This window comes from Macaca mulatta, chromosome 1, assembly GCF_049350105.2.
Source record: "Macaca mulatta isolate MMU2019108-1 chromosome 1, T2T-MMU8v2.0, whole genome shotgun sequence".
Taxonomy (NCBI): domain Eukaryota; kingdom Metazoa; phylum Chordata; class Mammalia; order Primates; family Cercopithecidae; genus Macaca; species Macaca mulatta.
The window spans coordinates 222,108,529-222,125,345 of NC_133406.1; the positions used below are offsets into that span (position 1 = coordinate 222,108,529).

The 16,817-nt window shown below is 54.5% G+C and overlaps 1 protein-coding gene across 1 annotated transcript in view; it reads left to right on the forward strand.

Annotated features, from left to right (window-relative positions):
• ALDH4A1 (aldehyde dehydrogenase 4 family member A1) overlaps positions 1 to 5,435 on the forward strand; it is a 31,812-nt gene extending 26,377 nt beyond the window's left edge. The window contains exons 12-15 of the mRNA XM_015126940.3: positions 444 to 596; positions 1,393 to 1,514; positions 2,325 to 2,443; positions 3,921 to 5,435. Coding sequence (XP_014982426.2) covers positions 444 to 596; positions 1,393 to 1,514; positions 2,325 to 2,443; positions 3,921 to 4,033 — 507 coding nt within the window. The 3' untranslated portion in view covers positions 4,034 to 5,435. The remainder of the gene's footprint in view (positions 1 to 443; positions 597 to 1,392; positions 1,515 to 2,324; positions 2,444 to 3,920) is intronic.
• The last annotated feature ends 11,382 nt before the right edge of the window (positions 5,436 to 16,817 follow it).

Sequence of the window (16,817 nt, forward strand, 5' to 3'; positions counted from 1 at the left end):
TGTTCATATAGGGCTCTGGGTGGCTACACATGTAGGTCTTTTTGCACATCCATTTGCACATAAGTACACACATGCGTATGTCAGTAAGTCCAGCCGCATGCATGTACATGTAGAAGGCATACAGATCCTTATATGCTTCAAGAGACATGTGACCATGCATATGCCTATATATGCATTGATTGATGTGTGTCTGTTTATACGGGAGTGCCCCTGTAGTACTAACACACGTACACATGCGTGTGGACACACATAGTGTGCGTGTCCGTCCTTGTCTCTGCTGTGGCTCAGCCAGACCCTGGCTTTTGCCCTTGGTGTCCCCCGCCCCTGCCCCTATTTCAGGAGTCGGGCCCTTCAGGGGCAGGTTTTTCGGGGTGAGTGTGTTGTGGGGGCTGCCGCAGGGATGCCTTCCCAGCCTCTTTGACCTCCCTCCCTGCCCACCCCAGTCCTTTGCCCGTATCAAGAAGTGGCTGGAGCACGCGCGCTCCTCGCCCAGCCTCACCATCCTGGCCGGGGGCAAGTGTGATGACTCCGTGGGCTACTTTGTGGAACCCTGCATCGTGGAAAGCAAGGACCCTCAGGAGCCCATCATGAAGGAGGTGACTGGGGCGGGCAGCCTGGGGTCCAGAGGAGGACAGTCCCACCGGAGCACGGCACACACACAGTTCTCCTGGAGACATTCTCCTGTTTCACAGATGAGGCCCTAAAGGGAGACCCTAAAAGGGAATGCCTCCTACCAGGAGAGGGTGGAACCAGGTTTTGAGCTCAGGCTGCCTGACTCCAAATCCAGGGCAGTGTCCTTGGCTCTGGCTGGGTCTGAGCACTTCCACGACCCACAGCAGCCACGGCCACCGCAGTCATAATGGCTGACATTGATAGACTTACTGTGGGGCCAGCCGTGGCTGAGCACTTGGCTGAGATGAGGTGGTTGTTACTGTTCCCATTTTACAGATGAGAAACTGAGGTCAAGGCACTTGTCCAAGTTGGCAGTGCAGGGCTGGAGTCTGCCTGTGAAGATCTTCCCCCAGCCCCTTGGTAGCAGAGGGAACCATGAACCCTTCTGGAGGGAATGGTATCTCTGGGCAACTCTCATGCCAGCTGCTGCTGGAAGCCTCTGGGACCTGGACCCTTTGTTCTCCGGGTGTGGGTTTGGCAGGGAGAGCCAGGAAATGTTTGCATTTTTTGCCGGCTTGCAGTGAGATGGACAGGGCAGGGAGCTGGGCACGTTGCTGTCCTGGAGGGAACCCAGGAGGAGGTGGCATCTGAACCTTCTTGCAGACACCGAAGTGTAGACTGAGGCCCAGAGACTGGGGAGAGGGGATTCAGAGCAGGGGCACTGGGAGGGCTCAGGGCCCTGGTCCCGTGGAGGGCCTGACACTGGGGCATCTCTCCTAGGAGATCTTCGGGCCTGTACTGACTGTGTACGTCTACCCGGATGACAAGTACAAGGAGACACTGCAGCTGGTTGACAGCACCACCAGTTATGGCCTCACGGGGGCAGTGTTCTCCCAGGATAAGTGAGTGGCCAGGCCGCAGCCCTGGTGCTGTGCTCTGGGTGTCCTGTCCCTGTCGGCCCTTGTCCCATCCCCACCTCCTGGACGTGGCTCCCAGTAATAATGCCGCCACTACCTTCTCTCTGTCCCCTCCCCTCAGCCCAGGCAGGCAGCCAGGGCTCCCCACATGGGCCCACAGCAGCAGGCTCTTTGTTGCCAGTACTGGTGGTGCCAGTGCCAGGGTGCCACTGGGGACCAGTGAATCTGAACCTCTAGGGGCAGGGCCAGGAATTGGTGCCTTTGACCGGCTCTGCAGGATCTGGTGGGGCCACACTGAGCGAGGCGATTGTCCCATGCTGCAGAGCAGGGCAGGCCAGGGGCTGCAGAGGCAGGATTCGAACCTGGGTCCCATAAGGCTAAACTTGAGGCTTCGCCTCTTCTTTCCTCCACATCACTGGTTGCCCCCGTGTCTGCCTCTGTGAGCGAGTGGAGGTGAACTTGGAGAGGGAGGAAGGGTGGGGGCCTGGGAGCTAGAGGGCCCCCTGCTCCTGAGGGACAGGAACATTGGACCAGGACAGGCCACTCCCTTGAACTTGGCAGTAGCCCTGCGATGAGGTGTGCCAAGCCCCTCCCCAGAGGAGGAAGCTGGGCTCAGAGACTGGGTAACCTGACTGAAGGCCCACAGCCAACAGCTGGCCACCATCCCTCATCCCCGACTCGGCCTCGTGCTGAACCTGGAAAGCCAGTGTGGGCTGGAACAGGGGTGTTGAGGCTGGAGCTGGGGCTGGAGGGCAGATGAGCTGGTTGCTCTGTCACCACTGCCCTGCTTTGTAGGGACGTCGTGCAGGAGGCCACAAAGGTGCTAAGGAATGCTGCCGGCAACTTCTACATCAACGACAAGTCCACCGGCTCGGTGGTGGGCCAGCAGCCCTTCGGGGGGGCCCGAGCCTCTGGTGAGTGGGTCCCCCTTCCCACAGGGGAGCTGAGTTCCTGGTGGGAGACCCTCAGTGCTGCGTCTCGAGGGGCTTCAGAGTAACAGGAAGGATACCATTTACTGAGCGCTGATTGTGGGCCAAGCAAGTGCGCTAGCTCAGGGTCCTTTCAGCGCACTTGTGAGCAAAGGGACTATTCTTCCCATTTTACAGAGGAGGAAACTGAGGCTCGAGGCCACATGGCCCTGGTGGGGTTGTAACTTTGGTTCCAGCAACCGTGTTTCCTGCACCGTAGCCAGTGTCCCTTAAGTCCAACCAGCTCTACTTCACAGTGGGAAACTGAGGCTCAGAAGGAGCAACGGCTTGCCAAAGGTGACTGCTCCTGAATGGCAGAGCCAGGGCTGAACCCTGGCGTGCTGGGGTTTCCCATACCAACCAGTTCTCCAGTTCTTGGTGGACGCTGGCTGGGCGTCCTACAGTTTAACTTGATGCTAACTGCCTGGGGTTAGTGCAGACCCCATAGGTTAAGAACTCAGTCCTATAAGACTGACTCCCCAACTTCAGATGCCAGTCGCGAGTACTGGGACCCCAGGTTAGCCACACCTTGTCTGACTTGGCGACACATCAGAAGTTCCCACTTCAGTGTTGATACTTTGTTAGAACGGCTTACGGAACCCAGGGGAAGCATACTTACTATTACCCGTGTATTGCAGAGGGGATTTTAAAGGATACAGATGAACAGCCAGACGCGCAGACACATAGGGCAAAGACTGGAAGGGTCCCCAGCATGGGTACCTCCGTTACTCTGGAGTTTGGGGCTGTGCCACCCCCTTGGCACGTGGACGTGTTCACCAATCTGGAAGGTCTCCTGACCCTGTCCTTTTAGGTTTTTATGGAGGCTTCATTACACAGGCATGATTGATTCAATCATCGGCCATCGGGGTCGACTCAACCTCCAACCTCTCTGCCCTCCCTGGGCTGAAGGTTCCAAGCCTCTAATCACAGGGTTGGTTCCTTTGCCAATCAGCGCCATCCTGCAAGAGCCCTCATTAGCATAAACTCGTGTGATTAGAAGGGGCTTGTTATGAATAACCCCCATCACTCAGGAAATTCCAAGAGCTTTAGGAGCTCTGGCTAGGAACCAGGGATGAAGGCTAGACATGTACTTCTTATGGCACCCCAGGACCGTGCCAGGTCCCTGCCTCTCAGTCCAGTGCCCTCTCCATGCTGCACCCTGCCTCTTAGACATGGTAGCATCCCAGCAAGGATGCCAGGCTGGGTGCGATGTGGAGAGAACAATGGAGGCTTCCCCGCAGACTGGAGACTGGAGACAGGGGCTCCTGTCCATCCCTCTGGCTCTTCTGCATGCCCCAAGCTTGGCAGCAGGCCCGCTGCTATCCGCCCGCGCCGCTGGCCCGTTGATTCCATCATCTCCTCCCTTCCCCTTCTGTCCAGGCTGTTGTGTCTTTTCAGAGAAAAACAAGTGTCTTTTCTGCAGGAACCAATGACAAGCCAGGGGGCCCACACTACATCCTCCGCTGGACGTCGCCCCAGGTCATCAAGGAGACACATAAGCCCCTGGGGGACTGGAGCTACGCGTACATGCAGTGAGCCCTGCTCGGACTCCACCGTCCTGCTGTCTGTCTGTCCAGGCAGCCGACCTCACTGCACAGACCCCACTCCAGCCCCTCCACCCCTTCTTCATGCACAGCTGCCTTTCTAGAATCCAGGCTTGACCTCCTTCCTACCACCGTATTCTGGCCTCTCTCACGCCTCAGGCTCTGGTTTGAGACCGTGCTGGGGAGGAACAGGGCCACTACCCCTTATCCCACTGGCCATGTGGGAGGTATGATGGTGGTGCCTGGCAGGTTCTCTCTGTCCCCTCCACTGGGCCCAGTGGCTCAGGGACCCGGGGGAAGGAGATGGAGCGGCTCTCGGGATTCTTTGGGGAAATGGAGACCATGCTGGGCCCCTTGGCAAACCTCACCACTCACAGAGGCTCCTGGCCTTGATCCCTGCCCCTCCAGGTGTCCAGAGTAAAGTGTAACTCAGGTTGACCTGTGGGGCACAGGGGGCACCAGCTGGCCTTACCCTCTCTGGTCTGGGCTGTCTACCTTCCTCACTGTATCTTTGCCCAGACCCACCTGGGCCAGTAGGCCCCTGTACCCAGCCATACACCTTAGATGCCGGCATGCCTTTCTCCAGCTGCCTGTGTTTGGCCGAGGCCCATGTGATTCCTGGTCTGCGCCACATGGCGGGGCTGGGGGGCCGCTGGAGGCCACCTGCCAAGGCATGGGATGGGCCATGATTCTGGAAAACCCTGGATGGGCCTTCGTCCTATGTCAGCCTTCCCTCGGATCCTCAGGCCCTACCTCCAGAGACCTCCACTCCTAGAGCCAGTCTCAGGGTCTGGGATTTCCCTGCAGGAGCTCAGCCACCACCATGCCATGGTGACACAGGCCGAGGCAGACATTGCCCCTCCCTTCTCCCAGTCCCCAGAGGCCTGGCCTTGGGTTCCTCAGCCTGGGCTGAGGACGTTGCCTGTAGAATCCTCCTCCTCTGCGTGGGAGTGGCTCTGTGTGGACCAGTCCCTCACTGGCCCATTCTTTTTTTGACACAGCCAATCTGTGACCACGATTCCTTCTACAGATGCCTGCTGCTTGGATTCTGAGTGGTCAGGGATCCATAAAGCATGACTTTCAAGGACGGTTTTTAGGGCACTGTGAAAGTGTTGGGACTTCCTCCAGGATGCCTGCATGGGACACCCCGTGGAGCTGGTGTGGCCGTTCCCCAAGTGCCACCGGCTCATGGATGGGGGTGGGTACTGGTGCCACCTGGGCTGGCTGTGGGTTCTGTGTCCTTCCAGGATCTGTGTCATTTCCCATGAGGGGCCAGGGCAGGTGGCTGGGGGGACACAGGCTGGAGTGTTCTCCATTCTACTGGTTCTACACTGTGAGGTGGCAATGGGATTTGCTCTGATGCCACCCAATAAAATACCTGTTACTTAATCAAAGAGGTTGATGGTCTTTCTGGAGGGGATGGTGGTGGCAGCCAACATCTTTTAAATCTGGTGGCATTGCCAGTGTGTCAGCCGGTCACGGGCACAGTGCTCTCTGACCTCTCTGACCTTCTATCCCTTCATCCATAAGATGGGGTAAGCGCCCCCTCCCCCTGCCATGGGTCATCATGAGAATTGAATGAGTTAATATATACATATGCTTAGAATAGTGCCAGACACATAATGATTCAAAAATATTACCCATAAGGCTGGGTGTGGTGGCTGATGCCTGTAATGCCAGCACTATGGGAGGCTGAGATGGGCGGATCACTTGAGGCCTGGAGTTTGAGACCAGCCTGGCCAACATGGTGAAACCCTATCTCTACTAAAAATAAAAAAAAAAAACAGGCATGGCGGTATGCACCTGTGATCCCAGCTACTTGGGGAGGCTGAGGCAGGAGAGTCACTTGAACCTGGGAAGCAGAGGTTGTGGTGAGCTGAGATCACGCCACTGCACTCCAGCCTGGGTGACAAAGCAAGACTCTGCCTCAAAAAAAAAAAAAAAAAAAAAAAAAAGTTACCCTTTACCCATTTTCATTGTAAGAACCACTATCCTGTGTTGTGATGGTTAATTTTATGTGTCAATTTGGCTGGGCATGGTGCCCAGGTATTCGGTCAAACATTCTGGGTGTTTCTGTGAAGGTGTATTTGGATGAGATTAACATTTAAACCAGTGGAGTTTTAAAAGTAAAAAGCAAGGCAGATGACCCTTCATCCTGTGGGTGGACGTGGTCTCATCAGCTGAGGGTCTTAATAGAGTGAAGCAGGAGCTCTCCACGCAGGAAGGAATTCTGCCAGCAGATTACCCTCGCACTGAATTGCTGCAGCTCTTCCCCGGGCCTCCAGCCTGCTGGGCTGCCGTGCAGATTTTGGACTTAGTAAGCCTCCATAATCGCATGAGCCAATTCTTAAAACCTCTGTCTTGCTCCTGTGTCTCTGGAGGACCCTGATGAATATGTGTGCCGAAGCCCCAGGGTATGTCTCCTTACAACAGCCTTTGGAAGGAAATTCTGCCACATTCCCATTTTGGAGAGAAGGAAATTTAGGTACAGAGGTCAGGGGACTTCCTGGGGGTATGGTAGTGCTGAGACATAAACCCTGGTCTGTCTGATTCCAGTCTGTTCTCTCTCCTTCACCCAGATGTCCACGGCTAGTGCTGAGCTGTCTTGGAAAGACACTCAGCTGGCCAAATGATGACTGAGAGGAGCCACTGTGGCCAGTTAGCTTGAGCCCAGGGCTGTGGGCCGCCATGCAGGCCAGGTGACTTGTGGAGGGGCGGAAATGTGTGACCTGGCCTGTCCCCACCTGCCCATGATGTAAAAGGGGCTGTTTTGTAAACCACAGTGACACCTCCAGGGACAATAGGCAATACCCAGAGTGCCCTAGGCTGGAGTACAGAAGGGAAGGGTGGCAACTGCATTTATAGTCATGGGACTGGCAGGCTGTGAATGGGTTTGAACCGTTGGTGTGACTTGCTCAAGATCACACTGAGACAGACTTGGCTAATTACTAAATGCTTTACCTACCTGGTTGCTTAGAGCCTTGGCGGTGACCTTACCAGGTAACTGTGGCAGGACCCATGGAGGTCGGAGGCGGGATAATTAGCGCAAGCTCATGCAGCTGGTTAGGATGAAGGCTGGGGCTTGCACTCGGGTCTGTGGGTGCCCGTAGCCCATGCTCCTCGCCACCTGCTCCACTGGGCCCCTGACTTCCAAGCTCCTCCTCTCCCACTGTTATTTTATCTAACCTTCCCCAACCTGCTGCCTTTGCCTCCTTTTGAACTAGGGGTGACTCAAAGCTATTGCTTACCCTGTTCTCGCTCCTCTCCCTCGTCCCCTAGACTTGGGGCTGGTGGCTCTTGAGGGCCCAGTGACTGCTCGGGGAACTGAGGCCTCTTTGCATGGTCACCACAGTAAGTCCCTATGTCTGCGGTGGCCCAAGAAACCCCTTCATTTTCCTGCTGTGGCCAGGGCCAGGCCCTGGAGCATGAACCATTTGACTGAGGCCGGATGTCCCTGCCACCACTGTCCCACGGGCCGCCAGTGGAGCATGCCCTCTAAGGAAATGAGGGGCCACCTGTGCTGGCTACAGGCCACCAGGCTGACCCGGAGCTCCGGGGGGGGGGGAGGTCAGGGGAAACGGCAGGAGGCAGACCCACCCTCTGCAGAGAGTTTTCATTTTCACTAGTTCATCTCCCCGAATGCATCATCTTATTTCCTGGGTGTTCTGTTTAGGGGCCAGATTAGTGAATAACAAAAGCCACCGTTGCTTGAACACAGGCTGTGTGCCAGGCATTGGGCTAAATGCTTCGGACATCATGGCCTCGGATCCTCACGGCAATCTCATAAAGTAGGTGCTGTTGCTTCCATTTTACAGAGGAGGAAACTGTGGCACCGATGGGTTAAGTAACTAACATGCCTGTAGGAAATGAGCAGACTGGGTTTCAGTCCCACACCTCTGACTCCTAAGCCCCTGGCCATAACCACCACCGCACGGTGCCCTGGAGCTGGACAGGCGCTGGGCTCAAATCCCACCCTTAGCCCCTGGTTCCTGTGCCTTGACCTCCCAGCTTCAGACTCCTCCAGGAGCTGAGGACCAAATGAAATACTTAAAAACAAAACGCTGCATCCCATGGCCTGCCGGGGCGAGGTGCCCAATCAATGTGAACTTTTAATTTTCAACCTCAACACTTCTTCATCCTAGATAGGTATGTTTCCAGGAAAGAGGAGAAGCCAGATTTAAATGAGCACCTATTAATAGGTCAATTGTTCCTATGAATTCCCTTGGACCACCTGGCCTGTGAGATAGTATTTTAGCTCCATTTCATGGGTGAGGACTGAGGCTTACAGAGGTGAAGAGAGACCTGCTTAGTAAGGGACAGAGAAGAACAGAACTTGTTTCTGATGACCATACCATCAACCCCTTGTCCTCATCCCCCACAGGAATCCATCCTTCTAGGTGGTCTGTGCATGGGTGGGAGGCGGCATTGCTGCTGTCATGGCTCTGAACACAACCAGCCAGCCTTATCCTTCTGTGTCCGGGGGGCTGCCAGCCCCCTGGATGATGGAGCAGGTACCACATGCCCCTCAGGCACCCAAGGTAGAGCAAAAAGCTGTTCCAGGCCTCTGCCATGCTTTCCCTCAGCCCTATGTGCCCAGGCAGCTGCCCTCTTTCCCTGAGCGTCTGGTCCATAGAGGTTGGAGGGAGCTGACGTTCTGTTGGGCACCTGCTCCGGGATGTGCATCGGGGCAGGCATCGCTGGACGGAGAGTGAGGCTCAGCGAGGGAAATGCCCAGAAGAGGCCACGCAGCAAGTGGCAGAGCCAGAACTGGAACCCCAGTGAGTCAGATTAGAGTCTTAGTTGACAGTCACAGAGAGTCATAGACCCTAGCCTTTCACTAGGGCTGAAATTGAGGGCACGCCTGTAACCCCAGCACTTTGGGAAGCTGAGGCGGGAGGATCACTTGAGGTTGAGGGTTCGAGACCAGCCTGGCCAACACGGTGAAACCCTGTGTCTACTAAAAATACAAAAATTAACCGGGCGTGGTGGTGGGCACCTGTAATCCCAGCTACAGAGGAGGCTGAGGCAGGAGAATCGCTTGAATCTGGGAGACGGAGGTTGCAGTGAGCTGGGATCGTGCCATTGCACTCCAGCCTGGGTGACAGAGTGAGACTCCATCTCAAAAATAAAAATTAAAAAAAATTGAGGGTCTCTTGCCAGTACCATGCCAGGCATGAAGCCATCAGCACTGGAGTGCATCATTTATTGGTGAGCATTTACTGAGCAGGTGCTTGATGTATTATCTCATTTAATCACCATTTGAGGGTGCCTGTGGCCATTTTACAGGTGGGGAAGCTTTGAAGAGTCAAAGCCTGCTTGTTGTCCCCTGTCCCTTGGGCCAGGCTGGGGCCTCAGGAGCCCCACAGAACAGGACCACTCCCTCGTCCTCATCCCAGCCCTTTACTTTCCATCAAGATCTCCCTGAGCCTCTTCCTTCCCAGGCTGAACATCTTTTATTCCTTCAGCTACTCTCTGTGGGATATCGTTTCTGGATCTTCGTCTACCTAGTGACCTGCTCTGGTGAGGCCAGGGAGTACATTCTGGAATCATCCTGAAACGGGATCCAGGCTGTGTGACATTGGCTGAATCACATCCCCTCTCTGGGCCTCAGTCTACCCTGCTGTCAAATGGGGACGTAATGTTGATAGTACTCATCCCTTACAGTTGTTAGGAGGATTGAATGATCTGAAACATGAAAACAGATTTATTGCTGGGCCTGGTGGCCAGGAACAGGTCAGTCAACATGAGGCAGTACTGTTAAGGTCATACACCCATGTGAGGTCTGATCACCACATCACACGGCAAGATGATCACCTCTCTTGTTCTGGACAATCTGCTCTTTTGGCTATAATCTTAAATTTCACTTGGCTTACACTAATGCAATGGAAAGATTAAGAGCTCTGGAGTTCCATGAAAGTGAATTCAGGCCGGGCGGGGTGGTTCTTGCCTGTAATATCAGCGCATTGGGAGGCCAAGGAGGGAGATCACTTGAGGGCAGGAATTTCAGACTAGACTGGACAATGTAGCGAGACCCCACTTCTACAAAAAGAAATGTTTAAAAATTAGCCAGGCATACTGGTGTGTGACTGTGCTCTCAGCTACTTGAGAGGCTGAGGCAAGAGATCTCTTGAGCCCAGGAGATTGAAGCTCAGTGAGCCACGATCATGCCAATGCACTCCAGCTTGGGCAACAGAGCAAGAGAGCAAGATCCTTTCTCTTAAAAAAGAAAAAAAGAGTCAATTCCCAGTGACTTTGGACAAGCCACGTAACTCCCTGAGCTTTGATTTCTTCATCTGTACAATGGGGATAAAAAGTCCACAGAACTCTGGAGAGCAGATGCGGTGATGTTTGAAAGCATTGCAGAGGCTCCATAAAAGCTGCTTCCTTTCCTTTAGACTTTAGTTACTATTACCCTGTTGGTTCTTATTGAGCTTGTGGTCATTTGAGACCTCCAGCTCTTTTGCTGGTTGAGAGGCAACCTGCTCACCATCACTCAGCAAAGTTTGGTGAGGAGGCTTGAATGGATCCCTGAGTGCAAAAGAGTACCCCAACCACAGCAGAGTCCCTTCCTCAGGTCTTAGGAGCCCACACCCCTCCACTCCTTGGACTTCTTGTCTCAGAGGAGTCGGGTGAGGAGTGCCGATGAGGCTGGGCCCTCTGAGAACTGGCTTTGAAGCCTTCCCAGCAACCCTCCTCCGAGGTGCTTCTGAACCAAGTGGATTGGCTTAGGGACTGCTCATCCCCCAGACCTTTCCTGGGGTGGTCCTGCATGCTTACCCTCTCCCCATCATAAGCCAGACTGGAGGTGGGTTTCTAGCAGCCCAGGTTTGTCCTGGAGTATGGAGTGCTGGTGAGAAACAGAGAGAGAGAATGGTGGGTGGGGAAGGAGGAGACAGGAGCGAATGGAGAGATATGCAAGCAGAGAGACAGAGACAGATCAGAGGGTGGGGCAGGAGCAGCAGCTGATGTATCCCCCAGTCCCTTGCGTCAGGACCCTCTTGGGGGCTCCCCATGTGCCCCAGCCCCCATCCAACCACAGGGCAGGGGGAGGAAGGATGTTCAGGGCAGCCCCATCCAGCTGACATGCCCATTTCCTTTCCGTGCACCTCAGGGGAAGCAGATGGCAAGGCAAATGGGCAGCTCCTGGCTCGCTGTTTCCATGGCTCACCCCTCTCTCCCTCCCCCGTGGACTTTGCATAAGTCTGTCATGGCTGTTGGTCACCTTGGCAGCCACACAGGTATGAGCATGGGGATGGCAGGCCCTGGACCAGACGGTGAGGGTGATGGCTGGGGCTGGCCTGCACTGTGTCCAGCCACATGGGGGCACGTGCTGTGTGTGCGGCACTGAAGGATAATCCCAGTGACATTCCCAGGCATTCCCAGGCATCTGTCCTCAGGGAAGCCACTGCTCTGGACTGCATCTGCTTGCCCCTCCTAGATAATGTCAGGGCCTGAGGGGACCTTGCCGATCATCTCAGCTCAGAGTTCTCGGATGAGTCTCAAGGGCTGGCAATGCCCTGGATGTGGGTGCATGGCTGCATTTGTTGGCGTTGTGTTGGCGTGCAGGGCTTTCGTCAGAATCTCAAAAGGATGCTCATCCCAAAACCATTAAGAAGCACTGAGTCCATTTTACAGCTGGGAGGATGAGGCCCAGAGAATGGAATTGACTTGCTCAAGGGCAGCATCGCAAGTTGGGGCAGAGCCGGACCAGGATTTTGACTCTGTCCAGTGTGCCTTCAGATTTTGGTCTTCAGAGACATCATCTATCCATACTGGCAGCCCACACTAAAAAGCTTTTCCTGTCAATGGAACCCCTCATTATTTCTTCCTTGTTGGAGCCCCTGAGTCTCCACCACTCCCATTAGCCCCCATTAGGGTGCTGGGTTGTTCCAATCCACATACTTGCTATGTGCTTTTGAATAAGTTACTGGTCCTCTCTGAACCTCAATCTCCTCTTCTGCAAAATGAAGAGATAGTAGCACCTTAAAAGTTAGAGTAGGCCAGGTGCAGTGGCTCATGCCTGTGTGTCTTCCAGTGTGCACTGGCCTCACCAGGGCTCTGGTTTCTGTCTCCGGTTGCCACACAGTCGGCTCAGCTGGTGCCCACTGGATTAACAGCTTGCTTAGCCATTCTTGTTCTCTACCACTCTCCCGTCCTAAACCCTGAGACTGGGGCTTTGGGCCGACTGACATGGAGGCAGATAAAGATAGTGCAGGCCGGGCGCGGTGGCTCAAGCCTGTAATCCCAGCACTTTGGGAGGCCGAGACGGGCGGATCACGAGGTCAGGAGATCGAGACCATCCTGGCTAACACAATGAAACCCCGTCTCCACTAAAAATACAAAAAAATTAGCCGGGCGTGGTGGCGGCGCCTGTAGTCCCAGCTACTCGGGAGGCTGAGGCAGGAGAATGGCGGGAACCCGGGAGGCGGAGCTTGCAGTGAACCGAGATGGTGCCACTGTACTCCAGCCTGGGCGACAGAGCGAGACTCCGCCTCAAAAAAAATAAAAATAAAAAAGATAGTGCAAAGAGGGCAAAGAGAGCCTCCCCACTCTATAGATGCGGAAACGGAGACCCAGAGAGGGGAGAGTCAGGCCCAGAGCCCACACGTCCCAACACCCCACGCAGGGCGCTTCCTTTTGTTTTATGAGTCCCCATCTCCCATCCCCTGGTTTACCCAAAGAGGGACAGGGACAGGCCCCGATCACACAGCCAATTCTGCCTCTTCCTGCAGCACCAGGAGGCCTCCTCCTGTTGACTTAAAGGCCCACAGGATGACCCTGCCCCAGGAGTGGTCAGGGGCAGGGGAGGGGGTGCCCTGAGATCAGGGCTACATCCTGTGGTTCCCAGTTAACTTAGATTCTCTCTCTCTCTCTCTCTCTCTCTCTGGCATACCCTCACTCCTAAGCTTTGCCAAATAATGTGGCTTTTCTAGAAGTCTCCAGAACATTCCAGGGCCCCCTGGCCTCTTTATTCCCCAATTCAGAACTGACATGTGCAGTCATAGGTGACTTCTTGTGGCTGTACCAGGAACGAATCCTTCCCCAACACCTGGGGTGCGACCTGCGTTGAGGGAGGGCAGGGCCATCCTGGAGGTGCAGTGGCAGCTTCTGTAGGCAGAACACACTTAGCGCTGGGGCTAAGAGCTTGGGCAGCCTGGATGTACATTCTGGCTTTACCACCTAGTAGCTTTGTGACTTCTGGAAAGTTGCTTAGCCTGTCTGAGCTTCAGTTTCCTTATCTTCAAAATGGTAGTAAAAATGACTACCTTGAAGGGGAGTTGTGAGAATTAAATGATAATGTATATGGAATACTTCACACAGTGCCTGGCATTTAACAGACTCTGGGTGGATTTAATACACGCTTGGCGTGGTGATTTACACCTGTCATCCCAGCACTTTAGCAGGCAGAGGAGGGAGGACCGTTTGAGGCCAGGAGTTCACGACCATTCTGGGCAACACCCCCATCTCTACAAAAAATTTAAAAACTTAGCTGGGTGTGGCGGCACATGCCTGTAGTCCTAGCTACTCAGGAGGCTGAGGTGGGAGGATCAGCTGAGCCCAGAAGGTCGAGGCTGCAGTGAGTTTTGATCACGCCACTGCACTCCAGCCTGGGTGGCAGAGACCCTGTCTCTAAAAAACAGAAACAATAAATCACACTCTGGGAAAGGCGCTATTCGTTGTTATGACCCACTCATAAACCCCTAGGTATTTGGCAGGGCAGGCATCTGTGGCCTTGGAGGCCCCTAGAATGCTATCCCCGGAAGATCCTCCAGGGACCCAGACCCAAGGAGGCCAGTGTGGCTGTGGTTTGTGGCACATGGTGCAGGAGAGACCAGGCTGGGAAGACCGGGAAAGGGAGGATGAGTGAGCTGGGGCCAGCCTGGAGAGGCCTCAAATGCCAGAACAAGGAGCTCAGACTTGATCCAGCTGGTGACGGGGAGCCCCCGGCGGGTATTAGAGCAGAGGAGTGATGAACTGAGAGCTGTGGTATGGGGTTTTCAACAGTCAGTGTGGGGCAGATGGAGAGGTGCAGAAAGGGGGTGATGAGGGTCTGCGGGGGGTGTGGTGTGGAAAGTGGGAGGGTGTAGAGAGAATCCATCAGGCAGCGGCGGGTCAGCGCTGGGGTTTGGGCCAGCAGACATGGAGGCAGACACGGGCAGTGCAAAAAAGGGCTCCCCACTATACAGATGAGGAAACTGAGATCCAGAGAGAGGAGAGTCAGGCCCAGAACCCGCACCTCCAAACACCCCTTGCAGGGCGCTTCCTTTTATTGTATGAGTCCCCACCTCCCATCCACTGGTTTACACAGGCCCAGAGAGGGGCAGGGACAGGCCCTGATCACACAGCCAATTCTGTCTCTTCCTGCAGCACCAGGAGACCTCCCCCTGTCTGCTTACAGGCCCACGGGATGAGCCTGCCCCAGGAGAGGTCAGGGGCAGGGGAGTAGGTGCCACTTCGGCTCTGCAGTGGCTAAAGACATCCAACATCCTTCAGGGTAACTTCAAGACGCTTTGGGACACAAAGGGGCACTTTCAGCTGGTCACGGAGCCCACGGTGCCCCCTGCGGCTGCTGATTTCGTCGTAAAAAGAAACAACCTCGCACTTTGGCAAACTCCCCTTTCTCCAAGCCTGCTCCGCACCCCCCAGTTTTATTTAACTTAATTCCTACACCAAATCCATGAGGCTGGAATTGTTATCCTTGTTTCAGTGGGGAAGAAACAGAGCCTCAGAGAGGTTAAGGAACCTGCACGTGCTCATCCAGCAAATAGCCCATGTCAAATCCAGGTGGGTCCAAGTCACGTGGTTTCAAGGTTCCCCAAGTAGAGTGGACACTCACAGCAGGATCCGGTTAACAATGTAAGGCTGGTAGCCAGTGCCCAGTGACGATGCAGACAGGAGGCTTGTTGCTGCTCAGAGCAGGGGAGTTTCCCTTGAACTGGTGGGCACGAATCGTTCCTGGGAGGAGGAGAAGCTCAGACTGGGCCCTGAAGGAGGAGCAGGGCTTAGCTGGGGTGGGGCAGGGAAGAGCATGTTTTTATTTTTATTTTTATTTTTTGAGATGGAGTCTCACTCTGTAGCCCAAGCTGGAGTGCAGTGGCACGATCTCGGCTCACTGCAACCTCTGCTTCCTAGGCTCAAACGATTCTCACGCCTCAGCCTCTCAAGTAGCTGGGATTACAGGCGCGTTTGCCACCACACCCAGGTAATTTTTTTGTATTTTTAGTAGAGACGGGGTTTCACCACATTGCCCAGGGTGGTATCGAACTCTTGAGCTCAGGCGATCTGCCTGTCTCGGCCTCCCAAAGTGCTGGGAGTACAGGCGTAACACACCGCGCCCAGCCGAACACGGGGTTTTCAATCACCTTTTTGTACCTTGAAGCCTCTGCCCATCAGAACCCCGGAGCCCAGCAGCCGGGTATGTGCCTGTGACAGACCCATTCTAGGCGCATGGTGTGTGGCAGGTTCCCTAAGCCTCGGCCACATGTTGTTAGGACTGGAAAGGAACAAAATAGCACTAATTGGACAAAGGGTCTCTGATTCCAGTGGGTCCCTAATTCACTGGAGCCACCTCCCCGCCTCTGACTCCTTGAGAGTATTCACCTATGAATTTAGGAATTTTCAACTTTCTGTTCTGCCCACAACCCTGCCCTTTGGTGTGGGGCCCAAGGGATGGGGGACCCAGAGCGGGTGTTGCTAGGCTGACTGATGGCAGCCTTCAGAGGGAGTGAGACCACCCCTCCCTCACTCCTTCCCCGAACCTCTTCGCCACTGTTATGTTTTTTTTTTTTTTTTTCCAGACAATGTCTTGCTCCATTGTCCAGGTTGGAGTGCAGTGGAGCAATCTCGGCTCATTGCAAGCTCATCCTCCGGGGTACACGCCATTCTCCCGCCTCAGCCTCCCGAGTAGCTGGGACGACAGGCACCTGTCATCACTCCCGGCTAATTTTGTTTGTATTTTTAGTAGAGACAGGGTTTCACCGTGTTAGTCAGGATGGTCTCGGTCTCCTGACCTTGTGATCTGCCTGCCTTAGCCTCCCAAAGTGCTGGGATTACAGATGTGAGCCACTGCACCTGGCCACCATTACTGTTTTTTTTCTATCAAAAGCATTAACTTTGTGATGTCATGTGGTGTGGCGATGAAGGACCAGCCCCGGAGTCAGGCCATGTGGTTTGAATCTCAGCTCTGCTAGTCAGGTAGCCCGGGCTGGATTTCTTAATTTCTCAGTGCCTCCATTTCTTCATCTTTGAAATGGGGTTAGTAATAGTCCCCTTATATGAGATGCAACCATTATATGAGATGATGAACCACAAACACCGGCATGATGCCTGATTCTTACTGACAATGGCGACCACTTGCTGAACACCTATACATCACTACACGCCTGGCCTGACTTGGCTGGGCTCTAGAGCTTGGGCTCTTTTGGCCACAGTACTCTGTCTCCTGAGAGCACCTATGTCCTTTACTCCTGAAATATTTGAAATGTCAGGAAGACGAGACTTGTCCTTGGACAAGTGACAGAAGGCCAGGGCATGGCCAAGTTATCAGGATGCTCTCTCTCCTTCCAAATAGGGTTCCCCTAGACCACCTAGCCCCACTATGCTCTAAGAAAGAATCATTGTAATTCCAGCCTCCTTTCCTCCCCCTGGGCCCCTAAACATCTCCACCTGCTCCAGGTGCCCCACAGTCCGTGGCACGACCATCGCTATGTAAATGTCTGTGCAAATACCCTGGTGTCAAGCCACCAATTCTCCAGTGAGGCAGGACTACCTCCTGA